Source organism: Phalacrocorax carbo, chromosome 3 (genome assembly GCF_963921805.1).
Source record: "Phalacrocorax carbo chromosome 3, bPhaCar2.1, whole genome shotgun sequence".
Taxonomy (NCBI): domain Eukaryota; kingdom Metazoa; phylum Chordata; class Aves; order Suliformes; family Phalacrocoracidae; genus Phalacrocorax; species Phalacrocorax carbo.
This window is the reverse complement of record NC_087515.1, coordinates 96,581,195-96,600,157: the sequence shown is the minus strand read 5'-3', so window position 1 is coordinate 96,600,157 and position 18,963 is coordinate 96,581,195. Positions and strand designations below refer to the sequence as shown.

The 18,963-nt window shown below is 42.5% G+C and overlaps 1 protein-coding gene across 3 annotated transcripts in view; it reads left to right on the top strand.

Moving 5' to 3' along the window:
• The first annotated feature begins 8,667 nt into the window (after positions 1-8,667).
• Positions 8,668-18,963, top strand: part of FAM135A (family with sequence similarity 135 member A) — a 90,065-nt gene continuing 79,769 nt past the window's right edge. For 2 of the 3 annotated variants that reach the window (XM_064447832.1, XM_064447830.1), the window contains exon 1: positions 8,668-8,777. Coding sequence is in view for 1 of the 3 variants with exons in the window: in XM_064447828.1 (XP_064303898.1) it covers positions 9,331-9,408 (78 nt within the window). In the remaining 2 variants the exon portion in view is untranslated. Of the gene's footprint in view, positions 8,778-8,873; positions 9,409-18,963 lie in introns of those variants that run through there. The other variant, XM_064447828.1, reaches the window with a different exon arrangement.

Sequence of the window (18,963 nt, the reverse complement as noted above, 5' to 3'; positions counted from 1 at the left end):
TGCTCCATGAAGCTTTTTATTTTTGCATTAATGCTTTCCATTAAAAGATACTCTTGCATTCAAACACTGGCTGCTGCCAGTTTGCAGGAAGGTTTTTCCCATCACCACTATAAGCAGAATAACAGCATGAGCAAGGAATAAAGGCCTAGCAGAGCTGGCCTATAGCATGGGGAAAACATCCTCTGACTCGCTGCAGCAGCAGCAAGGGATTGTAGCACAAAACCCACCCACAAATTTTACATTCGTTGTGGAAAACAAATACAGGTGAGCCTATCATACCCCATGGTGATGATAATTTTCCACTTCTCCATTAAGCTCACTTATGTTTGTCCTTGTCCAAACTGAAGAAGAGATCATTTGAACCGAGAGTGATCTGATCAGCCTTTACTGGGGGCTGCATGGAAGGAGAGGTTTGCAGACATCCTGGTTTTGAACATGTACCCTTCATTAAATAAGGCTCATTGCTCACAGCACTGTAGAGCCTGTGTCCTTGTTCATCCTCCTGGCATCCTCTTTACCTAATTCTTGCCTTCATGTCCAGTTGCCTGGACACTGTTATAAGCCCCTAAGTGTGTAGACATAATCCTGGACAATTCAGTGTTGACTCTGAAGAACGAAAATCATGTTTTCTTTCTCCCTTTTGTCCAAAGTTGTATCTTGGGGTCACTTTCCAGCTAAGCAGTTGCATGGTATTATTCCTGGGTCCCTATACCAGTGCACAGGATGGATGTACAACAACTTGTGAAAAAACAGCATTTTGATCTGATTTTAGCAACAGCTACTTTGACTTAGCAGTGGAAGAATAAGCTTTTTTGGTGTCTGGGTTGTGTATACAATGGTAGGGTAGCTTTGCAAGCATTCAGAAAAAGATCTGTTAAAGAGACTATGCAATGCAGAAGACTAACTGCATGATGTCTGCAAAGAAATGAACACATCTACAAACACATGGATGTGATGGGCTCTGTGTGTAATCTGCATCTTACCTTGAGTTACTATAATTTGCAGAAACCTTTCTGATTCATTTACCTCCTTTATGTATTCCCTGAGAGGCTAACAGCATCCTGCTCTGGGGCTGTAGCAGTAGTAACGAAGCACACCTGCTGCTGGCTCTGTTGTTCTGGGCTGGGAGTAGGATGGGGAGAGCCGAAGTACTGCCCATTTCAGCTCCACCTGCTAGGATGAAAATATAAAGAGACGCTTAGACCCAATGTCTGGGAAACCACAAAGAGGCAGAAAACCAATTACTCATCTTGTCTGGATGACAGCAAAAGCAGTAATCTTGCTTGGAACTCTTTTCATTACTTTAAAGTACATAATTTTTTGCATAGTACCACTTCAATCATCCAAAAGATCTGGCAATTTAAAAAGTTGAATTAATGAATGAGTTTCATTTGTGTTGTAGGCTTCTCAGCTTTTAGGGTTCATGTTTTCCAGCCTACTTTTATAGGTATAAGAGTAGAGACATTTGGTTTACTGAGAATTAATACCACCTAAGATTGTATGCTTATATTCATCTTTCTGGGAAATGTGGCATTTAAAATTCCAAATAATGTGAGATTTATAACAAAATAATGAGAAAAAACCCCAATATTTTGTAGAAGACATGGTAAAGGACAAGGACCTTTCTTCCATTTTATTATTTAGTCACAAAATTAATTTTGTGTCAGAGCTGTCTGAAGCAACAAAGGACCATAAATTTGAACAATAACCTGCAAAACACTTTTTCTTCCGTATTTGTAAGCAGCAGTATTTGTATGACTTTTGGTCATGAGTAGAATTTGTGATGTTCTTGCTCATCCTGCTTTATAAAATGAGTCTTACAGCTTTCCGCTTCAGCAGATACCTGAACCACCTCATACGTGAGGTAGCTGAAGAGAAAATTGAATAAATGTTCTTTTGGAGACACAGGTGGCCCACCCTGACACAGCATGATCTTTTTTTCCCAAACCTTATACTCACTTTTCTCCAGGGCAATGGAAACCTAAAGCAGTTTCAGAGTCACAGTGGAGACAAGAAGACTGAGTTAGCTAGGGAAATTTGAAAGTAGACCATCTGTAGTAATAATGAAAGTATTTGCCCTCAGATGCAATCTCCCTTTCATCTGATAATAACATTTAATGCTATCCAAAGGCCAGAGACCTTCAGAGTATTTTATTCTCATTCAGTAACCCTGAAAATGAAAATATTTTATTGCAAAAGCTCTTTATTTCCATGGAGTCTGTTGAAATGTTCGCCTGATATTAGAAAAAAAATTTCTCTTTGGACTCAGTTCTTTCAGGATGCCATTTCACCTGTGAATTTCCACTTTCATATCTTTCAAATTGTTGTGAACATTAGGACCTTAAAATCCCAGCATTTCTGAAGTTCCTATTTAAGCAATAATTTCTCTCTCAATACATGATTTCTTAAGCTGAAATATAGGTACAGCAGTGGTAGACTTAAATAAGTGACCTGACGGTCCTGAAATTGTGCGACATGATTTAAATTCTGCCACAATAAAATTTTTTAACAGCTGAGGTTGTAAACTTGACAGATTTTCATATATATAACAATATGACAATTTAAATAAAAAAATAATTCACAGCTGTTTGTATACAAAACCTCATATTAACACATTTTAAAATCAACAATAACATAGATTTGAGATTATCTACAAACTATCTTTCCAATCCCATGCTTTAGAAACTTCATTGTTGACTGAAAGAAGTTAGACACCAAAAGGGTACCCAAAGCTCTTAACACATTTCCACTGAGAGCGCTGCATTTTCAGGAAATTAAGTAATTAACTGAGGCCTGAGCTTTACCTCACCTTCAAATCTCAATGAAGTTTTTTTTTTTTTCCTTCCTTTTGTCTTTGCAACTGCAACTGTGGGGACCTCTTGTACCAGTCCTGTAACAAAACTCAGGTTCTTTAAGCCCTGGCCTCAGGGCACACATGACTGTATGTCCTTGACAAACACAGAGCTAAGGACTGAGCAAAACACGGCTGAGTGCCAAAAGGTTTTTCTTCTCTTTTCTTCACGCTTATTATACCATATCTCTTTCTCTCCCCTCTTTTCAAGCTTATTATGAGAGCCGAGAGCTCATTCCAACCATCAGTCACATGCTGTAGAATAAATCCATATGGATTTATTGTATTGCTGGGCTCCCCAGCTCTCAGAAGTATATACACTCATTTTAAAAAGAGTAACAGTAAATCTTATACTACATAATAGACAGACGTCTGGGAAAGCTACTGCACGCAAAAGACTGATAAAGAGCACCACAGAAAGCTGGGGAAAAGCATCTATTTCAATATTTTAACCATTGTTTTTAGGGTTTTCTTAATTGACAATTTTCATTTGTATTTCAGAAGCTTAATCAAACAATATATTAATTAATCTTAGAAATTATACCTAAATTAAGAAAAACAATCAGCACAGAGAAAGAATAGCTCCAGAGAAACTAGGTATATGAGTGGCAAAAATCAACTAACACTGAGCTCAGAAAAATGCAAGCAAATACAAGATAGAAAACATTCCAAAATATCATGGAATTGGTAATGGGTAGAAAACTGTTTGTGAAGATCTTGTTTGATATTGCTGAAACCCAAATTAAAAAGTTGTGGGGCATTTGACTTGTATATGCAGACCAACCCATTAGTACGTGCAGTGGCCTCCCTCCATCTGGCGCCAGCAGGGTTATACCTTGAATACCGTGTTTTCCTTCTTTCGAATACTACAGAACATTGGAAAGAATTCAGAGACCATCAGTTACCGAGTGAAGTCATCTTACAGGAAGAGCTGGTAGTCCTGAACTTGGGCAGCTCAACATGATAAACAGTGATTTCTGGTGGCAACATCAGTATCTATAGTACTCACTGCAGGTTGTAATAAGAGAACCATTAATGCTAAGTGCAACCTAAGACAAAGCAAAATATGATTTGAGTATGAGGCAATACTTAGTATTAAGGTGGAACCTGCTAGGCTCCGGAATGGCCTGTCCAACAGCCAGGTCAGTAGGCTCCAAGGCAAAAATCATTTGACATGCGACCTGACCACAGGCAAGAGCGCTTTCTGCACAGCTGGGTGCTACCAGGACCCAGTCCCAGGTGTCACCAACACAGAGGGGAAAATTTCAGTGTGGGAGCCTCCCATGACATCCCTCCCATCACAGGGCCAGGGAACAACCCAGAGGGAATTGTTTTCAGAGACTCTGTGGAAGAGTGTACCCATACCCTGCAAACAGGGCACTGATGGTCTCATCACTGGCTGAGAGAACTTGGTCTGGAAGTACTGCTGTTGCACTCTGGAAGGTGTAATTAGTTCCTATTGCTGCTTTTGAAAAAGGAGAAGAAATGAAATTGTTAGCTTTCGGTATGATTCTTAAGTATTACTGCATTGAGGGATACGTCAAAACTTGCTAAATAGCAATGACAGTTAATGCAAATGTATTTTCTGTAGCCTCTCTTGGCACTAGAGATTTTAGAGCAAGTCTTCAAGTAGATTACTTTCACAAGTTCCAGCTGAGAGACTCAGAATTATTTTTTTACATCTCCTTCCCTCATTGGCTTTCATTTGATAAACACTAATATATGCTGTGCTCTTGACTCCTGCAGTTCTTTCTTACTACACTTGTAAAGAAAAGCAAAACCAAGTGCAGTTTTCTCTGTAGAATCTGCTTTCCCCAGCATTTCTAACGGACTATAGGTATTTTATTCCAGCATTCTATGGATTACACTTCTTACATATCTCTTACATATCTTACACTTCTTACATATCTTGTCTCTCCTGTTTTTGAAGGATAATTACCATGCTGTATTTTTCTGCCAGCCTCACATTGCTGTCTTCTTGTGGTTTCTCTCCTTCCCTTTTCCTTTTGAATGTACTCTCACCTTTGGATCATTTCCTCTCCCTCTACAACTTCAACTTCTTGTTAATTGACCTCCTTGCATTACTTATGTTCCCATCTTTACTTGCACATTTCCGACACCTAACCTGTGTCCATTCATTTAATCCTGTATCCAGCCATTTTGACACCTCCTGAAGGTCCCTTATTTTACAAAGTCAGTGCATCTAAACCTGAATTCCTATTGCCTCCTCTGAAACCACTGACGATAGCAGTGGTCGGAAGGGTTCCCTGTATCAAAGTTAGCACGCTGTGTGAAAAAACCAAGTTCCTTATTTTCGCATCAACCTAACAGCATGCAAGCTGAAGGTAGCTACAGCACTGAGTTCCCCATTTTGAGTAGCCTTTAGAGAGCCTCTGCTGACAAGTGGAGGCTGATACTTTGAATCCTGTAGCTATATTTTTATATCACTAGTTTATTCTCCATATGTGATTCCCCAAATGAGCAAAAAACTCCTATTGTTTGTCATATGAGGTAATAACCAAAATTGCTAAAAAGTAACTTTTAACCAATCTTCTGTGAAGCCTATAAATATATATTGCATACATTTATTATCTAATAAATGTAAAAGCTGGTTTTAGATTGTACTGATAAAATTCTTTGAAGTATAAAATAACATTGCAATTGTAACACTTTCTATTTTAGTAGCATACTAGTTTAATTATGATTTTGTAATTATATATTCTAATGAGAACTTTGCAATCCCCTGCAGTACACAGAAGTATCTTTTCATTCACTGTTTTCAACACACAGTTATCAAAATGTTCTCAAGATGTAATTAGTTTCTGTGTTTTCTTACGATTCAAGCCATTGCAGAGGATGTTTCACACAAATCTGTTATCTGAAAATGAACATGCTTAGTGCTGTGTATCCTATATCCGGATATTCATTTGGGGCACACAGCCAAATCTGGCAGTTGTCTAGAATTTTATTTTCATTGAGCAATCAGTTGAACGTTCATTCAGCATTTTTCCATATTTTGACAGCAAAGCAGCACAGTCAACAGCTGTTTTTCTGACAGGAATTGTTCCTCCACTCATACTTACTTGATTTTAAATCCTAGGCACAGTGATACACGAACCATCCCCGTGATATAATGTTGACTCAAAATCTGGCAATCTTTATCATCCTAGTCTATGTCCAATTTTTTCTTCTTTGGTAATTTGTCTGAGATTCAACCTTTCTTTTTGTCCACCTATATAGGTTTCTCAGAAAAACTGTTTTTTCTCAGTTTATTTACTCCAGACTCTTCTTGAACGGCCTCCTGATACACCAACCACTTGTGCCCACTGTTAGCAAGCTTCCTTGCCAGAATATCCATTGTGTTTTCTTCTCCCAGGAATCAAGATTAAGCTTCACATGATTTTCCAAGACTTTTGCAGCTCTACTCTGCCTCCCTGGCTGTTTACCGCATTATTCTTCTCCCACACTGTGCTTGCTATACTACACCACTGGAGCAGTGTGGAGATATTCCCAAGTTAGCACTGGTCAGAGCCACTCTGAAACTGGAAGCAGTGCAGTTGCTTTTGTGCGGTATCCCGTTTGGGTTCCCAGTCCTGCTTCTCAGTTCAGCTGCTGGTGGCTACGTGGCTTTTGTTTCCTAGTCTGCAAGAGTTTGTTGCTAGCTAGAGTATACAGACCAATATTAGTGCTGTACTGAGCCATGCAGACATACGCATAAGGCAGTGAATTACTCTTCTAACAAAATCCTGCACTAGTAAAAATGTTCGGCAATATGAGCTTAGGATTTAATTTGATTTCCCATGGGAAAGGCAGCTTCAGCAGAACTCAAATTGCAGAATTGGGCTCCTAGGGTCTCCTGCATCCTACCTAAGCACTGCATTACTTCTAGGCCTCTCTACACTAGTTCTTAGTGAGGATAATCCCTAACTTCCCCATAAGAATCTCTAAACTGTAATGCTTACCAGTGCATCTAGTCTTGATTGCGGTGCCCACTTCGGGGCAGTTTTTATGTACAACACCCAAACTTTAAAAATGTCCTGGAGATGAGGGCAGCTTTGCATAGAGACTGAAAGAACCGCTATTCCAGGTTGTCTTAATTCAAAAGGGCTGGAAGATCATCCTTCTTTACGTGAACAAGCAGGGAGGCAACAGAAAGACATGCGGGGAGGTCAGCAGACCCCATCCCATAAGACAGTACTCTGCCATGTGCAAAAGAAGGGCATGGTTGGCAGCTGGGCTGATTGGTGATAGATCTTCACAAGTGGATTTTGGTGGGGGAGCAAATCAGATTTCTCTAATGGGAGCTACGCCATTTATGGGAACAAGCTGCCAGTTTTCTGCTCATATCAGGAGAAAAGACAGTTGCCAAGAAATGCTTCCTCCATTTAATGGGAAAGAAGCCTGCAAGATACATTTTCCTAATAGCAGAAGTCCAGGCAAGGTTCAGGAGAGATAAAATAACAAAAATAATGAGCCAGACAAGAATGTATCTGTGCAAATATATAAAGGCCATCCAAATTTCCAGCCTGACCTTGGACTATTCAGAAACTACATCTTCTAGATTTCTAGCTCTTGAAAGCCACAGGCACTATCCAGTGCTGAGCATTTTTTAGTATGAATCCACTGTATTTCTGAAACAAGTAAGTCTGAGGTGTGTTATGTTTAGACCTGGTGCATCCTTTAGTCAGCCATGCAGACAAACTGCTTTAGTACTGGTTTTGGTGTTTGAGAACTGACTCTGTAGGACCATGAAACAGTTACTCAAGCCTGTCCTGAAATAACCAAGGGTAAATAAGTTAAATGGCTGCCATGTGTTTTCAGGTTCAAGGATCAATAGTGATGCTTTTGAATCTGCCTTTTTGAAAAGCCTTGAGACACTCACATGGTCCTGATAAATCAGACGCAAGTTTCATTTAAATCATTAACCTCCCATGAACTGAGTTTTCTTTTATGAAAATTAAATTCCCAGACAGCCATGAGTTCAGCCTGCTGTAAGATTCTGCCAGGAGCGATCAGTACAATCTTAGTCAGATTTCACAGAAACACACAGGTGCTGGGCACTCAACAAGGATGTCTCACAAAGCTGGTCTTGGTACTCCATGGCCATCAGCTTCTCATCCCTCTGTCACTCATCCCAACCCACTATTGCTGAGGCTTCTTGCTTCCACACACACTTAGTTTTCTGTCTGCATTTTTGGATGGCAAATCAACCAGTGACAAAATTACTGAAAGAATCCTGTCCAAGACTAACATCAAATTTAATGTTGCTGGCTGCCTGACTGGCCTGAAAGACTCCCTAAACTACAAGCAAATCTACAGCTTTGTAAATCCTTTCTGCAAAACAGCTACAGGCTTAGGTTTGGCTTTCAGATGGGAAACTCACGCTGGAGTCTGAAGAACTATCTTTATCCAAGTTTTCTTCTCATCCAGGATATTTGCTTTTCAGGTGGAGGCCAGCAGATAGAAGGGGAAGAAGAAAAGGACTGCTTTCCCAGAGAGCTGATAATTTTGTTTCCAGCAGTTCTCTGAACCAACTTCTGAGCTACGCATCACACTTGTCAATGAGCCTGTAGTACCCAGCACTCTCTCCTACCCTGTGTTAAGTCAGTCAGTTTTATTATCGTCACTTACAGCCCGTTTACTTGTATTTTGCTATCACATATCGCTAGAACATCTTACTCCAGAAATGAGAACATTTTCGCCCGACGACGTTCATTCCCTGCAGCCCCACACACGGGGTGCCGGTGTCTCACAGCCCGCCCCGCCCCCAGGGTGCCGGTTCTCCGCGGGACGCTCCCCGCACCGGTTTGCGAAGCCCGAGCCCCGCGGCTGCCCGGGGACTCCGTGCCCAGGCCGGGGCAGAGGGTGCCAGGCGGGCCAGCGCTGGCGGCCGGCGGCAGCCCGGAGGCTGCCTCCACCTTCCAGGGTGCGCCGTGAAGGGAGCTCTGGGGGAGGGGAGCCGCGGGTGGGAGATGGCCAGGGGCAAGCCCGGGGTAGGTCACGTCCCTCCCGCCCGGGCCTGGCCGCCGCCCGCCGGGGCAGCCCCGGCCCGGCGGAGCCGCAGGAGGAGCCGGAGCCGTGGCCCGGCCCGGCGGGGCAGCAGGGGGAGCACCAGCCCGATCCGCGCGCAACAGCGGGGCGAGCCGGGGCTCCGGCTCCCAACAGCCGCCGCAGGAGCCGGGCGGCGACTCCTCAGAGCCGGAGGCGGCGCGGAAAGCTCCGGCGCAGAAACCGAGGATGCGGCGGCCTCGGGCTTCGGCGCCAGCGGCCTCAGCCTAAGCCGCGGGCGGAGCCCCCTCGGTGGCAGCCGCCAGGCTCCGGCACCCGCCGCCCCTCGGCGCCGGGGAGCAGGAAGCGCCGGGAAGGAGCGGGAAGCTCGGCCGGCGGGTCGGCTCCCCCCGCCCCGCGTCCTCCCCGCCCAGCGCAGAGCGGGCGCCGGCGGCACAGGCCGCCGCGGGAGCAGCAGGCGCTGGCGTCGGATGCCTGCGCTACGCCATCCCGGTGCTGCCGCGGCCTGGACTCGGCGGGGAGGCGGCGGCCGCTCCTTTGTGTCCCAGGTCGGTGCGGGAGAGCGGCAAGGGGACGCGGGGCGGTGGGGGAGAGCGGCGCGGCGGGCCGGGACGCGCTGCCGCCGGGTGTTGCGGCCCCTCTCGTAAGGCTAGGGCTGGCGGGCGGCAAACGCGGCGCGTCGTGACCGGCCTGTGCCCGCCGCGGGCATGGCGGGCGGGGGGGCTTGTTTGTGTCGGGCGGGCAGCGAAACTCCGGGAGCCGACCAGGGTGGGCTCCGCCGTACCCCCGGCTCCAAGCCGCTTGCCGCCACTTCCCTCCGGCCGGGGTAAGGCGACGGCAGACGGCTTGGAGCCGGGAGAGTTTCTGCCCGAATGGCTGTTCGCCGTTGTTGATTGTTTATCGCTCTGAGGCGGCGCGGAAAATAGGTCGGTGATAATGTCCAACCTCGTCCCCTCGATGAAGTGCCCGAGTGCCGGCCGCGGTGCAGGGGCAGTCGGAGGCGTTGCTGCCTTCCCCCTCCTTGCTCTCCTTGAGAAATACCGGGTTCTTTCAGGGTTTGCAACGGTGTTAGGGGTGGGGGTTGCTTGTTTATTTATTTTTAATGTAGTGTCTTCGTGCGGTGTGGAAAGTTGCTGGCCGAGCGTTAGGAATAGCTCCCAGCTATTTCCTGGTGCGCCGAGGGCGGCTCTGGCGGCTCCTTCCCGCCCCGCCGGGCTCTGCTCGCCCGGTCCGAGCAGGGGGGAGCCTCTTCCCCCCACCCCCCCACCCCAAAGGGCAAGGCTGTGCGTTGCAGGGCGAACGGCAGGGCACTGCAGTTAGGCGGTGCGTGCTCTCAGCAGATGCTTCTAACTCCTGTTACCATCCGTAGGGTATCTTTAGGGGTGAATTAACCTCAGGACGCTTGCAGCAGAATTTGCACGATCAGTAAGCACTCCTGTGGAAATAATCTTTGTCTTGTGTTGCTTTAAGCAAAATTTTCAATAGAACTTATTTGAAAACTCTATTTCAAGATTATATGTTGCAGACGTATCACTTTGAAGAGAAATTGCATAACGGGTTTTAAGAAATTCTAGTTGGGGGGATTTATGGTCACGTCAATATAACTAAAGAGGTGTTCATGCTGAAGTGTTTAAGCCCACTTCCTCTTTCTCCTGATTGCAGTGGATTTTTCTGATTGAAAGGTGAACAAAATTCTCTTTGAAGTCTTGCATTTTATCAAGTAAGAGGGCATCTATTTTGCTTTACTGGGTTTTGCTTTGTTTTCTAAGACTTTCAGTCAACTAGCTTAATGTTGTCTTATACATGGGCAAAGCACGTGTTTTGCTGGGACGTTATGCCTTTTTCAGGATGAAAGAATTCTGGGTTTGTGGAGGAGCAAATTAAATACTTTGGCATAGTTTTTATTATTCCATTCAACAATTCCCTTCTCCTTAGAACTGAAAATAATGTTTTGTAGGAAGTGAACAGTCATACAGGCTCTGGCTGTATCTTTGCAAAGACTTTAAATGAATGAAACACAGAATTGTCATCTTCCTCTGTTTCTTCCATACAACTGTGCCAGTAGTTGCAGTGTGGGGAACTGCATTCGATATGTCAGAGCACAGCTATAAATCTTAGTCTACACTTTCCTTGGATGGACCAACTCATTTTCCTTTTCCTGCCTCTCATTTTTCCCCTGTAAGTAGCATAAGTCAATACTTAAGGTTTCTTTCAGTAATCAGTAAAAATTACGGAACATTAATTCAACCTCATTCTTTGGAATGGTTTAAATTTCTGTTATGTGAAGTACAGTCCTTTAAAACTGGTATGAGTTGACTTATATAGATGTGAAAATATGAACTTTGTTCTTAAATTAACACCTGCTTTATTAACAAAATTGATTTATTATCTTCTTTAAATCTTTAAATTACAGCCAGTATGACTGGCCTGGGCAGGGTTTGGCGTGAATAGTCATCAGTAATAGCAAAGCACACACAGCAACTGAAATCTGTCTTCAGAACTGTGGTTTTCAAAATGTGCCAGACAACGCAACACATTTGTTGATTCAATTTAATTCAATTTGTGTAACATTTAGTTTTGTTTTGAGTTCAGCAAAACCTCAAAAAAGCACCTTGGGTTCTGTTAAAGCTTCAGAAGAAATAAGCCCTGGTGTCTCTTCTGAAGGCACTGAAGCCCCAGTGACAGATGTGAAACTGGTACATGGCACCCTAGTTTTATGGTTGCAGCATTTCCCTTGGAAGTATCTGGGTTCCAAAGCTCGGTTCTAGGGCTGTCTCTGGCATTTTATCCCACCTATAGGAGAACTAGTGAATACAGTTCCTAAGTAGAGACTGATGGGAAAATTGAGATCTTTCACTCTCTCTAATGTTTCCTGTTGACTTTGCTAGTCAACGCTCTGCTGAGGAAGGCTCTGGCAAGTTCTGGTGGACTTGATTGTTGTGGTTATAAGACCTTGTGAACACCCTGTGGCAGGATGTTACCATCAGTATCTCACTCTCACCAGGCTACATTCTGACATTGTTTTGGTGCGAGCTCTTCTTTGAGGGTGCTGGAAGAGACTAGGGTGGGGAGTGTGTGCCACAGCCACCTGGCTAGCTGTAGAGGTGGGTAGGAGAGCAAATTCTGGCAGAGGGGGGAAGCAGATTACTCTGAGTGGCAAGGTTTTGAACTACTGCAGGTAAAGATACGGGAGCCCTGTCTGAGCTCTGACTCTTGTACTGTTATTTTATTTCTTTGAAGAGAAGCTAGCTGTCCACACCAACCTAGAGACAGGTACCTAAATGTTTATTAAAGTAATGCTGAGAGTACTGGTGCCTGTGTCTCTCTCTTGCCCTGGGTCCTGTCCTGAACAAATGTAAAAGTTAAACTGGTACCAAAGATGGACCCCAGTGTGAGAATTATGATAAATGGTTGTGGTTTCTTGTTACTGTTGACCTTGTTTAGTATTTGAAGTTGCAGTTGATACGAAGTGGTGCTTTTCATCCTTACTTGGTGAATGATTCATATTCTCTTTCGTGTCTTCTGTCTTGAAATATTTTTGTTCTTTTTCAACCCCCAATCCCTATGGGATAGGCTTGGCAGAATATACCCTCTCGTTAACCAAGGTGGAAGAGTTGCATTTTTGCTGTGTGGGGTTTCCCCCTTCCGCTTTTCCTCCATATGGAAAAATACAGTCTCACTAGTGCTCTAATTGCTTTCATGACAGGATAGAGGAGGAGCATCTGTGTATTGACCAGCAATTGTTCGATGTTTATTTTGCCAGCCTGCTGTTGTATGTCAGGTACCTCTGACAGGCCATTGGATCAGAGAGTGTGTAGCCAAAATAGATATTCATATGAAGTACCAGCATGTTCAGTTTCTCTTTTGGTTAAACTGTGAGCATAACTCGGAGTTTCTTGAATGATGAATGATTTAATCTTGCACTCATTTTCCCTCCTAGTGAAAAAGCTTGGAAAATGTGGTGGTTGTTGGTTTTTTTATGAAAAGTTTGTTTACGTAGCAATCTTCATATGCTCTATGTGTAGGATATAGGATCCTACATAGGAACTTTCAAGACACAGTCGTGCTGTTTTAAATCAGGAATGAGAGACTGGGTTTGACTGGTTAAACCTGCTCAAAATCCACTTGCTTCCTGTGAGCTTGCTACAGTCAGACTATGTTTCTGAATAAATGCTACTTCTCTGTTTTTCTGCCACAGCTAGGCAAAACAGCAAATTATGTCCTTACATTTTGTTGACATTCGTGCACCGTATGTTTTCTGTGTGGCAAGACACGTGCTTTTACATTTGTTAAGCATCTGCTGATTTTGGCCTACTCTAGCATTTTACTGAGCACTTTTTGATCACGTTCATTCATGGGATACATCTCATGAAGTATTGTGTATAGAAAAATACGTCACTGTAGAAGTATGAACATAGCAGTTAAATATTTATGCATTCACTTCTAGCAAAAGCAGTTGGTATGTTGATAATGCGGTGTCACTGATATTTGTAGCAGTCTGTCATACAAATTGTCTTCCTCAGAGAACAATACATGGAACATTTGTGGTAACAAGAATATATAACAAAGAGTATACAAGAAGAAAATCTGAAAGGGAGGAAATAAGTTTGCCATAGTTTGGGGTCAGGGAGAAGTCAGGTAAGTGAATCGCGTTTACTTCAAGCAGGAAATCAGCGACAGCACTATTCTTAGAAAGAACAGGCAGAGAAACAAGGAACAGAATGAAACCTCACAGGGTTCAACTTACAAGCAGAACAAAAGTTGAAAACACTAAAGCAGATTGAAATGACATCAGTTCTATTTTTCATTAGGTAGTTTCGTGCTACCATCTTTTAAAATGGATTTCCTTTAGAGGTTTTTGGATTAGGAACATTTTCATTGCTAAGAATCTTGAGTTTTATATTTTGCAAGCAGTTTTGTTGGAAACAAGGTACAAAGTCTCCCTTACCAATATTTCTTACTGAAAATAAACAAAAAATTTTCTCATTTCTGAATTGCATGGCTTATATCAGGAAAATTGAAAACATATACTTTTTACTATTTTTAATTCTCAAGTGAACAGTTACAAATTTGTTAACCTCTAATACTATATAATTATACATACTTACGCATGCATATAGTTTGCTGAATCTCCTTTATAAAATAAGTCACAAACCTGTGTACACTACACCTGCAAATTCTTAGAATTAAGAAGAAAAAATCTACAGCATTCATCAGTCATGCAGGAAGCCTTACCTTTGATATAGAACATTTTGAAATAATAGACTGGCTTCTGTTTCAGATCTAGCTCTGCTTACTATAATCACAACCTTGTTCATGTGTTGTAACCTCATGAATCTGTCCCTGCTACTGGTCATGACATAGATCATTCATTACCTGTTGTGTAGAGGATGTCAAGCTAGGTAAGTGTATCATGCTTTCTAGCTATAAAATAAACTGAATTCTTTTTATGCTTTAAATTATTTTTCTGATGTTAATAAGCAAGGTTTCATTTTAATGTTGGTATCAGAATGGCTTGCAGTATATCTTTTATCTTGTTTTTATTTAAACTTGCAAGAGAAATGTAATAGTTCTTGCTCTTCTGCAGGTTTAAGAAGTCTTATTCAAAGAAACTGTACTTTCTTCCCAGGCTGTCAGTTCAGTTGTCACTTGATTTTTCTGCATAATGACTATATATTTCCATGTAAAAAAAATCCAACTAAACTGTGTTGCTAATGCTGCTGTCTTTTACTCGTAGAGGTATTTGCACATCTAGTACTTCTGAACTACAGTATATATTGCTTGCCCGCCTCTATGTGGCCCCTCTAGCTTTCTATAAATGCATGTATATATTTTTTGAAGATTTTCTGAATTTTCTGGGCAAACTCTGAGATTATACCAGCTATCAGATAATTCTGGTGCCTATGGTTTCATGAACCTCTGACCTTAAACCCCTCACCTCAGTGAAATAATTCAGACAAAATGTGCTAAGGTATTGAGGATATTTGAAGTGCCAAAACAGTGACACATAGATAGTAAAAATGTATGTTTTCCACTGCTTAACATGTAAACCAGCATAGAGGAAAGGACCTTATAATAGTTGAAGTCAATACTAGACCTAAAGTTGGAAGTCAAAACTTTGATCTCCAAGTTTGCAGCCATTCTGTCAGGCTGGTCTTCCTTTTTCTAGTGAAGCAAAGGCCTTGCTGCTGGAGTAGAAGCTCTGGCTCATTGGGTTTTACTTAGTGCTAATTTTACTTTGTGTATTCTTAAGACCTCTTCTGTGGAAAGTACATTGTATGGCTCGGAAATTAATTTGAATGTCATCTAATGCTACAAATGTTTGGTCTGAATTTGCGTTGGTGACTAGAAGCTGTAACAGATGAGTGTTTGACTTGTGAAGGGTGTAGAAGCTGGTGGAGTTTAGATGGAAAGATGAATTTTCAGAGCCAGTCAATATGGTCAGCTGTCGGTTTGTCTTCTCAGGTAGGACAGGAGGGAACAAGGTCCTGTTTGAAAACAAACCAGCTCTGCTACCTGCAGGGTAGGGAAAGCGTCAGATGACTTTGGTTCCTGGTTGTTGGGTCGTTTTGCCCTGGATGCGTTATGTTGTATTTAATAGGTGGTTTTGCTTATTCTAGTTGTAGCAAATTTGAAAGCAGCATATAAGGGATTTAATGATTATGAAACCTCAGTACAAGAATTTCTGACTAAATATGACAAGTAAATTGTAGGAGAAAAGGCGTGAACAAAAACTGTTCCATACAAAACATTGTCAAAAATTGTTTAAATAGCATTGGTGACGGTTCAAGCTAATCCAAAAATCAGTTTACTGCTTTGTTTTGATGTAACCCTTCAAGTCTACCCGTTGAAGCTACTGAAGGTGATCATTAGCCTTGTTTTATTTTGAATGTGTTATTTTGGAAACAGAGCTATGCCATTTTAAGTTTGTGTTAGTTCTTTTAGCAGCTTTTCAGGTGTCAATGTTGTTCTGTTGGTTAAATGCCGCGTGGGGAGGGGGAGGTAAGAGGGGCCTTAAAGGCACAAAATAAACAAAAGTAAAACTTGAATTAGGTAAGGCTGCTATATTTATCTGTTGAATAGGGATTCTTTAAGTAACTTGTATTTTGGCAGGGGGAAGCAATGCTGGCACCAAGAGGGTTGCAGCCTGTGGAGCTCAGGTGGGCATGGAGATAGAGCAGGCTGTGGTGACAAGGATGGGCCTGTCCCTCTCTTCCTCCGTGACAGGGAGTGGTCGAGCCCTTCTTCAGCAAAAATTCTTCCTGTCACGCAATGCCAGATCTGTTGGTTGTAATGCTGCGAGCAAGAGCGTGTTTCTGGGCTTGTTGGGACAAAGAGCTGCTGGAAGCTGCTCGGCTTTCCAGCCTCCTTTGCCTCCTTCGGGAAAGAAATATCCCTGGTCTGCATTGCCAGGGAGGGTTCCCAGGTGGGTGGTTGCTTCCTTGGGAAGCTAGGTCTGTGAGGAGGGAGTGGGACGTGCCGTGCTGAGTAGGGAAGAGGTTGGTTGGACTGGGCTGGCGCTTGGGCTCTGGGGCTGTGTCCTTCCCTGGTGAGGGGGAGTACTGTCTCCCTTCCTCTTTCAACTTTTGAAGTGAATATAAGGAACAAATGGAGGGTATTTTATCTCAGGAATGGCCATGAGAAAAGGCAGTTGCTCTCGCCCTGCCACTTAAACCTCTTTGCTTTGCTGCACTGAGGCTGTGGCTTAAGCAGATGGGCACGCTGAGGGGACAGCTACCCAGAGGAACTGCTGTGTCGTGCTGCCGCGCACCTTCCCTTCCCTGTCGCTGCAATAGCACTGCTATTTGTGGAGCTGTGCTTTGAAACAGGATAAGGAAGTGATCTGATCAAGCCCTGCAAAAATAGATTATTCTAAAATGGTAACTAATTCATTTTAAAATACTGTCCTACGAGCACTGTGTTGGCAGTGTTGTGGGGGCGATGTACTGATGCTGTGAAGATGGGAATGAGTACCTGGGGCAGAACTTCTGAAGCTGTTGCTGGTGTGGAAGACTTCGTGTAGTTTCACTGGCAAAGGTAGCTTAAATTCTTGCTGTGCCCTTGCTCACTTCTTCAGGGTTAGATGTTAATATTGCCATACTCTTTCAGATGTATCGGTGCAGCTGTTTGTGGAGCCATGCTGTACTTAAATCAGGGAAATGTTCCGGTTTAAATAAAAACACCAAACCCAAACAACTTACAAAGTAACCTCCAAAATACCAGTAAAGGTTTATTTTGGTGGTGGCGGGTTTTTTGCCCCCCACAACCACCAGCACAGTTGCAGAGATGGCTGTTTGAGGGGTAGGTGGGTGCAAGTCTCCAAGGGTAGCAGAGGGAGATCCTTTAAAGACTGCTGCTACTAATACATAATGTGCTGTTCTCTCATAGTGCTTACTGACATCCATTCTTCTTATAGCATATATGCTGAGCTCTGCTCAGTTTTTCAAGCTGCCATCACATTGTCCACCACTGCTGATCAATGTTGACTTTACTTCACATTTGTTTCTTCAGAAACTTCTTGTGCTGAGTGTTTGTCAATTGAAAGCATGGAATGTAGTCTACATACTGTGTTTAGTCCCTTCTCCTCTAAAGCAGATAAAGGAAAGCAGGGAGTGAGTTAATTTTTTTTTTTTTGGGTGGTAGTTGTTTTTGTGTTGGGTTTTTTGTGAGTGTTGTGTTTTTTGGGTGTGGGTTTTTCCCCCCCCCTCCCCCTGCTAGTAGCTGTTGGGTCAGATCTGGTTTGCTCCAGGCTTCAATGGTAGAAAAGAGAGTGGGGGACATCAAGGACAGAGCATTAAAATCCAGTGCTTGACTGGGTTTGGTAATAACTAAGTGAACTTACAAGGTTAGATATGTTTGAACTTAATGCTCTTCAGTTTGGAGGTGTGCTGGTTTTGGCTGAGCAGGAAATAAGTTGCTGGACGTGCCACCTGAGGTTGCAGAGAAATGTATGGCTCTTCCTCCCCTGGTCAGTATGAAGATAAGCAAGCAGCAGGAGCTTAAAGTCTTACACCAAACTGACATATAGATGTTTGTTTGCTACAATATGTTTTTCAAAAGCTTTAATGCAGTCTGAAATACTTTCCCATGACCACATTAGGTTGTTGCTTGCAATGACAGTCTGCTTAATTGTCTTTCAACTTTATGCTTGTATCATACAACCTTAACTAAATTGCATTTTATACAAGAATAATACGGATTTGACTGAAATTAATGCATGTTTTGTAATCTTCTGTAACTAACAGAAGAAGGGAGGGTCTTGAAAGACCTATGGTCAGAAAATCATTAACAAATGAAGAACAAAATAAGAAACTATGACATTTCTCTGGCGGGTATTGAATAAAGGCAGTAGACAGAAATTATGAGAAGCTGAAACAATGTTTTATATTTACAGAGTTTTTAGATATTTTTTTTTTTGCACTGAAAATGAAAGATTCAAACTTTTAACCTAAATTTATGTGCTGTAATGCTTGTCTCTGTTTTGTTAAAATGCTAGGAAACTGTAAGCCAAACCACAAGGAAAAAAGTGAAAACAAAGACTGTTTTTAAAGATGTTGTACTGTAAAGCCATCTCCAAATCAGCTGACTTTATATTAGGCAATTAACATTAGGTGTTGAAAAATAATACAGGCTTTGATACAGTGCTCCCATGTGTTTCTAAAATAACTTATATCTGTGTGAAAGTCCGAGCAGGGTCACTGTTTTTTCCATGTAGCCCATCCAACCTATTACCATAGATGATATTAATGTAGGAACTACCAAGGAAATGGTTTTGTGACAACCGATCCTGGATCAGATTTACTATCAGGTTATCTCCTAATGTAACTTTGATCAGGGAGGCAAACTATCACATTTCTTAAGTTAATACGAGTACACAATATATCATTTGCGTGACTTAATGCTTACTGTGGGAGGAAAGACAGTAACTATTTGGCATAAAGCCTTCCAATAAAAAAATCAACCTGTCAAATCTAAGACAGTATTTACTGTCTTGTCAAACCATAACCTCAGAGTAGATACTGGAACAATGACTCAACTCCTTAAATTGTGCTCTGTTTTATTTACAGAGGGCAATAATATGGAATTATTACTTATTAAGAATA